The 12,428-nt window shown below is 41.9% G+C and overlaps 1 protein-coding gene across 1 annotated transcript in view; it reads right to left on the reverse strand.

Moving 5' to 3' along the window:
* frem1b (Fras1 related extracellular matrix 1b) overlaps positions 1–12,428 on the reverse strand; it is a 215,270-nt gene that overhangs the window by 18,743 nt on the left and 184,099 nt on the right. The window contains exons 28-29 of the mRNA XM_063064975.1: positions 11,096–11,168; positions 1,856–2,005 (exon numbers count right to left, since the gene is read on the reverse strand). Coding sequence (XP_062921045.1) covers positions 1,856–2,005; positions 11,096–11,168 — 223 coding nt within the window. The remainder of the gene's footprint in view (positions 1–1,855; positions 2,006–11,095; positions 11,169–12,428) is intronic.

Raw genomic sequence — 12,428 nt, forward strand, 5'->3', positions numbered from 1 at the left:
GGTGTAATGAAAATGAAGATTTGGAGGATGCAATTATCGAAAGAATTGTATGAAGGCCATCCATTTTCTGCACTAGATGTCTGTGTTGATATTGTTCATTTACTGTCAATTTTAAGAACACAGCAGTGTATACAGGATGAACTCCTCTGTTGATGACTGTTAGGAACTAATATGCAGTTTTATAGTACTGTTGCAATGTTCTAATTTGTTTTGTATTTCATTTAAATACATCCTTTGTTACTCACCTAAATGGTATTTTATCTTTCCTACACCTTTTAAACTATTTCCATGAAATTTTGCAATTTCGGTCATTCACTTAATTGGGCCAAATGTGTTGGTCCTGGTTTAGCCCAATTAACCAGAATCCACTGTATTGAAAGCAGAGATTGATAGGTGCTTGATTAGAAAGGGTGTCTAAGGATATGGGGAGTAGGCAGAAGAATGGGGTTGGGAGGGATAATAAATGGTGGAACAGACTCAATGAGCCAAATGGCTTCATAGGTTTCCTATGTCTATGTCTATGGTCTTTATGTATAAGGTGCGTGGAGGGCGTGTAGTGGAATACTCCCTATCTGTGTGGATAAGTACGATTCCAACAGTGTTCAAGAAACTTGACACCATCTAGGTCAAACCAGCCCATGTGGCTGACACTCTACCAAGTTAACATTGGTTTCCTTCGCTAGCAGACAGTAGTTGTAATGTCTGCTATTTATGAAATGTACTGCATTTAGCTGTTACTATAGGATCTCCAAAACTAAAAAGGACAAGTCAGTAGGAACATGGGAACAACACCATCTATGTGTTATCCACTATCTTGAAGCACTCTGCCTATGTATTGTGTCTTCAGTAGAAGAGAACAGTAGTTGAAGAAGGTTGTTGTAAGGGAGCAGTTAGGAATAGGTACTTTTGCTTACCTTGCCAGAAACAATTCCATCCGGGAAAATAGAAAGAAACTCCCCCAAAAAAACAATGAGTACAAGGAGTTAGCAATATATTCTTTGGGATATAAATATGTAGGCACTTAATTTTGAAATATCAAGAACAAAATAAATTAAAATAGTATGTTTCATGTCAAGTAGGTAAACACAATCTTACTACTTAGTAATATGTGACTGTATGCAGCTAGCATGCAACATTAGTCAGTAATCCTAAATTATGTTTCTATTCCAGATCGCTTAATGTTGGAACCATTTTATCTGAAGTCCTTTTGAATTAGGTGGTGATTGCACAAGAGAGAGTGCAAAGATTTACTGGATGTTGTCTTGATTTGAGCACTTCAGTCACTGGGAGAGATTGGATAGGTTAGACTTATTTTCCTTCAAGTGGAAGAGGAGCAGGAGTAACGTGATAGAAGTACTTAAGATTATAAGAAAGCCTTGATAAGGTAGATAGTTCAAAGGTTTAAAATTCATTTTTTTAATTGAAGTATATAACTCTGAAATTCTTCTTCTCCTGGTAGCCATGAAGCCGAGAAAGAAAAGAAAGGCAGCACGATCATCAACTCCCAAATCCCCCCTCCTTGCACAAAAAAAACAAAATCTGTTTCCTATATATATAAACAAGAGGTTTAAGGTGAGAAGAAGAAATTGTAAAGGGGAAGAGGGGCAGTGAGGGAGAATTTTCTATTACACAGTGGCTCTTATCTGTTGGATACTCTCACAGGAAGTGGTGGAATCAGTTACAAATAATATATTTAAAAGACACTTAGACGCAAATTGGCAAGGCATAGAAGGATATGGTTCTAATGCTTGAAAATGGAACTGATGCAAGTGGGAAAAATGATTGCATGGATCTGGTAGGCCAAAAAGCCTATTACAATGCTGTACAAGCCTGTGATTCCATTTATAATTCATACCTTCACGCGTATCTATAATTTCCACCAAGGAGGTATATTTCTGTCCAATGATGGCGTTCATTGGTTTCATTAGCATCACTTGCAGTTTTTCATGGTTTTCTTCAAGTCCATCATCTTTAATAAAAATATTCCACATCTTCATAGAAATACCTGTGTTCAGAGATAAAATATTAATCATGCATAAATTTACATACTAACTTCACACCTCAAAAATGTAGAAACTTGACTTAAGTAAAGGGAATTAGCTAGGTAAGTGGGCCAATGAAGTAGCAAATGATGTTTAATTCAGATAACTGCTGAGAGTTGTTGCTTTTTCATAAATAATACAAATGTAGGACTTCCACATTGTGTACTGGGAGTGTTGTAGAATAAAGGGAACCAGGAGTGCAAAGTACATGGTTCCCTGAGAGAAGCATCACAGGTAGGTACTGTGGTGAAGAAATCATTTGGCATGCTAACTTCCATCAGTCAGAGCACTGAGTATAAGTATTGGAATGTTGTATTGCAGTTATACAAGATGGTGGAGAGGCCGCACCTAAAGTGTTCTCTACAGTTTTGGCTACCCTTTGAAAGGAATGAAGTCATTGGATAGGAAAGAGTTTAAAGAAGATTAACAATAATGTCACCAGGATTTAAGGAGCTGAGTTATAGGGAGAGGGAGGTCAGTCCAGAACTGTATTCCTTAGGGTGATGGAGACTGAGAAATGTCATAATAGATAAAATCATGAGGGGCATGGATAGGCTGAATGCACACAGTCCTTTTCCCAGGGAAAAACAATTAAAAAACAGAGGGCGTAAGATATATGGGGAGAAAGGAAAAATTTAAGAGGGATCTGAGTGGCAACTAGGAGAGCAAGAGTTGCAAATCATAATTGTGGCAACCATTTTTGTTACTAAACAGATGGTTGCAGTTCCAGAATGGCCTGTTCTTTGTATGCTCCTGTTCCTCTCCAGGACAGTGCTACGCATCAGTCTGATCAGGTCCCATGCAGACCATGCATCTGAGATGATCCCAGTCTTGTTTCCTACGAAGGCATTTTTGATATTGGGTCATGGCAGATCATATGCTGTACATGCTGTAGTCAGGTTTCTTAAGCCCAAAGCAACAAAATGAGCTGGCAGTGACTAGGTTCCAGCTGGATGTCATGTTGCATCCAGACTATTTGGGACGAGCTACATGGAATGGGAGACATTTCTTGACTGTTATTTTCCTGGGCCTGTATATTCTTTTTTAATGATGAAGTTATAAGAGGACGCAAATGAACATCATGGTCAAAATGCAGAGAAGTAGGACTTTTAACGCACCTATCCATGCAAAATCACTTCTCAAAATCTGTTTTTCCTTTTGCCTTTGAACCTATCTATTCATTTATACTGATCTCAGCACTTGATTTGTAGCTGTTATGCCTTGACAATTCAAGTACTTGAAAATAGCTCTGTCCTCCACCACCATCTGCAGTGCATTCCAAATTCCAGTCACCTTTGGGTGAAAAATTCTTCCCTAGGTCCCCTCAAAACCTTCCACTCCTTACATTAAACCTACACTGTCTGGTTACAGGTCCGTTTGACATGGGAGGTGGGTGTTGGAGTAATCTGCTAAGCTCTTTCCTAATAATGTCCCTAATAACTTTGTACACCTCTTTTGTGTTGCCCCAAAGCCTTCTCCTCTATTCCAGGCAACAGTAGAGTTATATGAATTGTAGGATTGTTCTCTGGTTTTTAAAATTTCCTCAAGATTTTCTTACTGTAAGCCTTTGAATAGGTTGGGTGGGATCGGCATTGCCGCCTTTTGTCTCTTGGTGCCTGTATTTATCTGGGCCTAACGAGAAGAGTCTATTTTGCTAGGTTTCCATTCCAGGCAGTATCCAGGTGAATCTCCACTCCAGTGCAATTATAAGACCGTAAGATATAGGGGCAGAATTAGGCCATTCTTCCCATCAAGCCTGCTTCACTATTTCATCATGGCTGAGCCATTTCCCTCTTAAACCCACTCTCCTGCCTTCTCCCCATAACCTTTCACACTCTGACAAATCAAAAATCTATCAAATTCCACCTTACATACGACCAATGACTTGGCCTCCACAGTTGCTTTTGGCAATGAATTCCACAGATTTACCAAACTCTGGCTAAAAAAATTCCTCATCTTGATTCTAAATGGATATCCCTCTATTCTGAGGTTGTGCCCTCTCTTCTTAGACTACCCACTATAGAAACCATCCTCATGCCCACTCTGTCTAGGTCTTTCAACATTTGATAGGCTTAAATGAGATCCCCCCCTCATTCTTCTAAATTCCAGTGCGTACAGGCCCAGAGCCACCAAACACTCTCTTTGGGACCTCTTCTTCCTACCTATGTAATTGGTGCCAATATGTACCAAGACTTCTGGCTGCTCGCCCTTCCTCTTTAGAATGTCGTGGATCCGGTCTGAGGCATCCCTGTCCTTGGTACTTGGGAGGCAGCATACCATTCAGGTGTCTCTATCACATCCACGGAATTTTGTGTCTACTCCTCTAACTTTGGAATCCCCTATCACTACTGTTGTCCTCTTTTCCCCTCTTCTGTTCTGAGCCACAGTGCCAGAGTCCCAGTCGCTATGGTTCCCCCATGTAGGTTGTCCCTCCAATTGTATCCAAAACAGTATATTTATTATTCAGGGGAATGGTCACAGGGGTATTCTGCACTGGCTACCCATTCCTTTTTCTTCTCCTGACAGTCACCCTAGTACCTGCCAACTCCAATTTAGGGGTGACTACCTTTCTATAGCCCCCATCAATCACCTCCGTTTCTTGCATGAGGCAGAGGTCAGCGAGGGACTTCATCAAATGCCTTACTAAAATCCATGTAGGCAACATTCATTGCCCTGCTAAGCCCCCTCCTTTACTCTCTGTATATCCATGACTGAGTCGCCACCCGCAGCTCCAATCTGCTAATTAAATTTGCTGATGGCACTACACTGATTGGCCTAACCTCAAATAATAACGAGGCAGCCTACAGAGAAGAAGTCATCACCCTGACACAGTGGTGTCAAAAAAACAACCTCTCCCTCAATGTTGCAAAAACAAAGGAGCTGGTTGTGGACTACAGGAGGAATGGAGACAGGCTATTGACATCAATGGATCTGGGGTTGAGAGGGTGAAGAGAGCCTCTTTCACCTCAGACGGTTGAAGAAGTTTGATGTGGGCCCCCAAATCCTAAGAACTTCCTATAGGGGCACAATGGAGAGCATCCTGACTAGCTGCATCACGGCCTGGTAAGGGAACTGTACTTCCTTCAATCGCAGGACTCTGCAGAGAGTGGTACGAGCTGCCGTGCGCATATGTAGATGTGAACTTCCCACTATTCAGGACATTTACAGAGACAGGTGTGTAAAAAGGGCCCAAAAGATCATGGGGGACACGAGTCATCCCAACCACAAACTGTTCCAGCTGCTACCATCCAGGAAACGGTACCGCAGCATAAAAACCAGGACAGACCATCTCCAGGACAGCTTCTTCCACCAAGCCATCCGACTCTTAACTCATAGAAACATAAAAAATAGGTGCAGGAGTAGGCCATTCGGCCCTTCGAGCCTGCACCGCCATTCAGTATGATCATGGCTGATCATCCAACTCAGAACCCTGTACCTGCCTTCTCTCCATACCCCCGATCCCTTTAGCCGCACGAGCCATATCTAACTCCCTCTTAAATATAGCCAATGAACTGGCCTCAACTGTTTCCTGTGGCAGAGAATTCCACAGATTCAACATTCTCTGTGTGAAGAAGTTTTTCCTCATCTCAGTCCTAAAAGGCTCCCCCTTTATCCTCAAACTGTGACCCCTCGTTCTGGACTTCCCCAACATCGGGAACAATCTTCCTGCATCTAGCCTGTCCAACCCCTTTAGAATTTTATACATTTCAATAAGACCCCCCCAAATCTTCTAAATTCCAGTGAGTATAAGCCTAGCTGATCCAGTCTTTCATCATATGAAAATCCTGCCATTCCAGGAATCAATCTGGTGAACCTTCTTTGTACTCCCTCAATGGCAAGGATGTCTTTCCTCAGATTAGGGGACCAAAACTGCACACAATACTCCAGGTGTGGTCTCACCAAGCCCTTGTACAACTGCAGTAGTACCTCCCTGCTCCTGTACTCGAATCCTCTTGCTATGAATGCCAGCATACCACTCGCCTTTTTCACCGCCTGCTGTACCTGCATGCCCACTTTCAGTGACTGGTGTATAATGACACCCAGGTCTCGATGCACCTCCCCTTTTCCTAATTGGCCACCATTCAGATAATAATCTGTTTTCCTGTTTTTGCCACCAAACTGGATAACCTCACATTTATCCACATTAAATTGCATCTGCCATGAATTTGCCCACTCACCTAACCTATCCAAATCACCCTGCATCCTCTTAGCATCCTCCTCACAGCTAACACTGCCACCCAGCTTTGTGTCATCTGCAAACTTGGAGATGCTGCATTTAATTCCCTCATCCAAGTCATTAATATATATTGTAAACAACTGGGGTCCCAGCACTGAGCCTTGTGGTACCCCACTAGTCACTGCCTGCCATTCTGAAAAGGTCCCGTTTATTCCCACTCTTTGCTTCCTATCTGCCAACCAATTCTCTATCCACATCAATACCATACCCCCAATACCATGTGCTTTAAGTTTGCACACTAACCTCCTGTGTGGGACCTTGTCAAAAGCCTTTTGAAAAACCAATTATACCACATCCACTGGTTCTCCCCTATCCACTCTACTAGTTACATCCTCAAAAAATTCTATGAGATTCGTCAGACATGATTTTCCTTTCACAAATCCATGCTGACTTTGTCCAATGATTTCACCACCTTCCAAATGTGCTGTTATCACATCTTTGATAGCTGACTCTAGCATTTTCCCCACCACCGATGTCAGGCTAACCGGTCTATAATTCCCTGGTTTCTCTTCTCCGGTTCCCCGGCTGACACAACTGCATTTCTATGTTATATTGGCTGTCCTATTGTACATACTATTTATGATAAATTACTATAAATTGCACATTGCACATTTAGATGGAAATGTAACGTAAAGAGTTTTACTCCTCATGTATTTGAAGGATGTAAATAATAACGTCAATTCAATTCAATTGTCTTGCTGATCAACTCATCAATATTCTCAATCAAGTTGGCAAGACACGACCTGCCCTGCATAAAGCCATGCTGACTCTCCCTAATAAGGCCATAGGCTTCCAAATGTTCATATATTCTTTCCCTAAGAATTTTCTCCAGCAACTTTCCTTAAACTGATGTGAGACTATAGTTCACAGGATTTTACTTTGTTCCTTACTTAAATAGAGGCACTATATTAGCTACTTTCCAGTCCTCCGGGACGTCACTTGTGCCTAGAGGTCAAAGGCCAAGCAATCTCTTCTCTGACCTCCTTCAATAACCTGGCATAATTCCCATCAGGCCCTGGGGACCTATACACCTTTATACTGATTAGGAGGCCCAACACTTCCTCCTCATTCAACTTCAACTTTAAGGCATCCGTTAGTCTTGTGAGACCATGGATCTGCACCCGGAAAGTCTTCACTTTCCAGGGCGCAGGCCTGGGCAAGGTTGTATGGAAGACCGGCAGTTTCCCATGCTGCAAGTCTCTCCTCTCCACGACACTGATGTTGTCCAAGGGAAGGGCAAGGGCTGATACAGATTGGCACCAGTGTCATCGCAGAACACTGTGTGCTTAAGAGCCTTGCTCAAGGACACAACACGCTGCCTTGGCTGGGGCTCGAACTCACGACCTTCAGGTCACTAGTCGAATGCCTTAACCACTTGGCCACTTAACCACTTCTCCAAATAACCTAACATATTTATGAACTCAGCACTGATCTCCTGGTCTTCCATGTCCTTTTCCTTGGTCAATACTGAAGCAAAGTGCTCATTAAGTGCCTCACTCACATTCTCTGCATCCAAGCAAATATTGCCCCCCCCCTTTATATTTGAGTGGTCCCATCCTCTTCTGAATTATCCTCTTGCTCTTGAGATATGGAAACAATGCCTTGGAATTCATTTTAATCCAACTTGGCAAGGACTTTTCATGGCCCATCCTGGCTTTCCTATTTCCCTTCTTCAGTTCTTTTTGGCTTCTTCTATAATCTTCATGTGCTCTGTTTGACCCCAACTTCCGAAGCTTTTCATATTTTTCCTTTTTCTTCTTGACTAAATTCATCACCTCTCTGGACATCCAAGGTTCTCTAATCTTTCCATCCCTGTCCTTCCTTCCAACAGGAACATACATTTCCTGTACTCTGTGCAATTGATCTTTAAACACCCTCCTCATGTCTGATATGGACGTGCCAGAAAAAAAGGTATGCCCAATGAACTCTTCTTAGTTCCTTCTTAATGCCCTTGTAGTTGGCCCTACTCCAATTTAAAACTCTCCTGCAAGGATCATACCTGCCCTTATCTATGGCCATCCTGAATGTTAAGGTGTTGTGATCACTGTTCCCTAACTGATCACCAATGTACTCTCTAATTTTTAGTAGTCAGTGTGTGCAAAAATCTTATGTTGTGCAAATTTTTTTCCTGTGACAAAAGTATGTGGGCACTGAATGCACACATGGCACAGTTTATGTAGGTTTACAAAATATTTGACATAAAACTGCACAGAATAACAACAAAATAACATCCATATTTAAGTCACTCAGTTATTTTTTCTCTCTCCTGTCTTTGGCATTTACCCATTCTTTGTAAGCTTTATCCAGATGAATAGAACTTCCATTCAATTGATAGCTTTTGATTCTCATGTAACATATCCAAATGACATTCACCTAAATGGTTTCTCAGCTTGTTTTTGAGTTGATTCATTAGGCTAAAACCTTGCTCACAGTCTGCACTAGATGCAAGAAAGGTTCCCCCAATGTCCATCAACTGTGCAAGGTCGCAAAACTGTTCATTTTGAAGTACAAATACCACCATTTGAGCAAAGTTTGAAATCATTAAACTGTCTAACTATTACAGTATTTTCAGCTAGAAAATCAGTATATTTTAGACATAAGGCATTAACTTGTTCATCGCCAAATGAGAAGTCACGATCTGCAATTGCAGAGAAATCAAAAGTTGACCATTCTTGTACCTCATCTTCAGGAAACCTTTCTTCTAAATGAACACAAAGACTATTTATAAAAGTCAACAGCGAACTTGTATCTAGTGTGACGTTTTCTTCACGTGGTTGGCTTAACAAAACTTTAACTTTGTCACTCCACGAAACAGTGTCTCCCAGATACTGCTTTCTTATCTTGTTAATTTGTAAACTTTATGATATGAACACTGTCCGCCAAAGATGCTGCCGCTGTGATGCAGCTGTATAAACCGGAACAGGAAAGGTGAGGTGACGTAAATTAGTGACGTGCATTGTGGTATTTGAAAAACCGACTAACTAGTTAACAGAAACATTTATCTAAAAGATTATTTTCAATAAGTATAATTATTAATTACTACATTATTTTAGGTAACTAACCTTTTGTGCGCACATTAATTTCCTTTGTGCGCTGGTTGAAAAACGTGTGTGTGTGCACACACGCACACAGCTTAGAGGGAACATAGCTGATCACCCAATGAAAGGTCAGTCACCTCCTGGATATGCTCAGCAAATTCTGCCCCATTTAAACCGCTTTATATTAGGGAAGTTGAAATCCCCCATGACAACAACCCTATTATTTCTAGACATTTCCTTAATCTGTTTACATATCTGTTCCTCAATGTCCCGATGGCTATTGGGGCCCTGTAGTACAATCCCATCAGTATGATGGCACCCTTCCAATTCCTGAGTTCAACCCAAATGGACTCAGTGTCTGAACCCTCTGTTATGTCTCTCCTGTGTGCAGCTGTAACATTGTCCCTGGTTAGTATTGCCATCCACCCCCCTTCTACCTCCTCCTCTATCTTTTCTAAGACTTCGAAAACCTAGGACATTAATCATCCATTCTGCCCCTCTCTCAACCATGTTTTTGTAATGGTTACAACATCATAGTTCAATGTACTGATCCATGCTCTAAATTACCCATAATACTCCTAGCGCTAAAATATACACACTTCAAACTACCTGACCCTGTTATTTCGATTTTACTTTCCCTTACTTTCCCTGGCATCTACCTTCTGGTTCAATCTTTCCCTTATTGACCAGTTCTCAGCCCCTTGCAAAACTGCTCAAACCCTCCCAAGTAGCATGAGCAAACCTCCCATCCAGGGTATTAGTTCTCCTCCACTTCTGGTGCAACCTGCTGTCCCTCTTGTACAGGTCACCTCTTCCCCAGAAAAAAGGTTCTAATGATCCAAAAACTTAAAACCCTGCCCTCTGCACCATCTCCTCAGCCACCTATTCATCTGTGCTAACATCCCACTCCTACCTACACTAGCCTGTGGCACAGGGAGTAATCCGGAGATTACAACCTTGGAGGTCCTTCTCTTCAGCCTCTTTCCTAACTCATTATAGGTAGGACCTCTTCCTCTATTCTGCCTATGTCATTGGTGCCAATATACACCACAATCTCTGTCTGTTCACCCTCCCCCTTGAGAGTATCCTGCAGCCACTCTGATATATCCTGTACCCTAGCACCCAGGAGGCATCACACTATCTGGGTGTCTCTTTTGTGGCCACAGAACCTCCCGTCTGTCCCCCTAACTATCGAGTCCCCTATCACTACTGCACTGCCTGACTTTACCCTTCCCTGCTGAGCATCAGAGTTGGTCACAGTTCCACTGGCCTGGCTGCTGCTGCTGTGCCCTGATGATTTATTTTATTATATCCACTTGATTTTCTAAGTTACAAAACTGTTACAATTGAAGGAATCAAGATTTGAAATGTCTCTTAATATCAGGAACATTTAAAAGCTGTTGAATTTAATGACAGCTGTGACAGTGGGGAAAGCTCTATTGCCAGTTTTGCTCTGCCACAACCTGTCAGGATTTCTGGAGCTGGAACCACTACAACATTTGCTGCCCAATGCCTGGTCACTAAATGGGCTTCTCTGCCTGCATGAAGAGTGCAGAGACCTGGCAAAATCAACTTTTCCCTTTAAATACAATCACCAACAGACAAAAGGCATCAATGTCAGTCCAGCCCAACCTAGTCAAAAACTCACGGAAATTTTAAAAACTTGAGTATAATTCTACAATTCATATAAATCAATTGCCTATAGATATTTTTATTTCCTTGGCAAAATAATGATAAAATATATTCCGTCAAATTTTAGTCAAATAACCAACACTTACCAGGGTCAAACTGAATTAAACTTGCTGTGTGATGAGTGAAGTCCCTGCCAACAGTTGCTGTTAACTCCTGAGCCTATAGAAGGTAAACACTGAATTAATATTCAATGCAGAGACTGATCACATAATGTTATGGAGTCATCATACTGTGAAGAGAACGCAACTTTATGATGTATCTTTATTACGTGCAATGGAGCATAAATATGCACAGTTATATGGAGAGCATCCACAATGACTGTGCAGAATTAGGAATGGAACCAAAATTCCTGCAAGAAAGAGAAAAAAATAGAATAAATAAAAATTTGGGTTGTTAACAGTAATTGTTGCTATATACAGTATGTGTTGCCCTTTAAGAATTGCATCGAGTGCATTCCGGTTTAAGATGGCGCTACCGAAGGTGGGCGACAGTTTACTGGTGATTCAAAAGCAAAGAAATTCGATTTAAAACATTACCAATAACACTTTTTCTGAAGTGAATTGTGGTGAACTATCACTGTATACAATGAAGAGGCAAAGGGAAAGAGAATTCAAGAACTGTGTCCTGCTGGTGTGCTGCAAATTTGCACACTTGGAATTGGAGCCATGCTGGCTGGAGTGAACAATTCAGAGAGAAGACGGGACAGAGGAGTTCCTATGTCCTTCTAACTAATCCAGGTGCGAGGGTGGATCGCACTAAGCATAGAGCCATTTGAAGAGGTTGAGAACAGCTTCTTTAGCAGTGGAATCTAGGCCTGAGGCGAATCGCTGGGCAGCGCATTCTAGGCCTGGAGCAATTCGCCGTGGCAGGGCCTGGGTCCTAATTTTAGGCACAATCCGCAGTTTGGACAATTTAAGTGTCAGCCCAGATAGACTGGAAAAGCAGGGTGCTGAAAGTGGGTGAGGTTGGATTTCTCTGGGTGCCAAGCCAATTTGGAGAGGTCAAGAACAGTTTCTTTGGCTACGAAGTTTAAGCCTAGAGCAATTTGCCACAGCAGAACCTGGGTCCTAATGTGAGGTATGATCCGCTGTTCAGATTATTTAAATGCCAGTCCAGATAGACTGGGGTCTTCTCTCCCCACGACACTAAGGCTGTGAGACTGCCCCACGCTGCCATGCTTCGTGTCTGTGAAATTTGTGGCAATTTGCTCCGTTAATATGATGAACTGAATACCAAGCCTTTGGGTTTACTCTGGGCTGCTCTGGGAATTTGGATCTAAGGACTTAATTTGGTTTTGAATGCTGTTGTTTTGCTTGCTTCTATTGTTTGCATGATTTGTGTTTTTCTTTCTCTTCCCCTGTGTGCATTGAGAGTTGGTCTTTATTTTTTTTAATTGGGTTCTTTCGGGTTTCTTGCTTT

Source organism: Mobula hypostoma, chromosome 12 (assembly GCF_963921235.1).
Source record: "Mobula hypostoma chromosome 12, sMobHyp1.1, whole genome shotgun sequence".
Lineage (NCBI taxonomy): Eukaryota > Metazoa > Chordata > Chondrichthyes > Myliobatiformes > Myliobatidae > Mobula > Mobula hypostoma.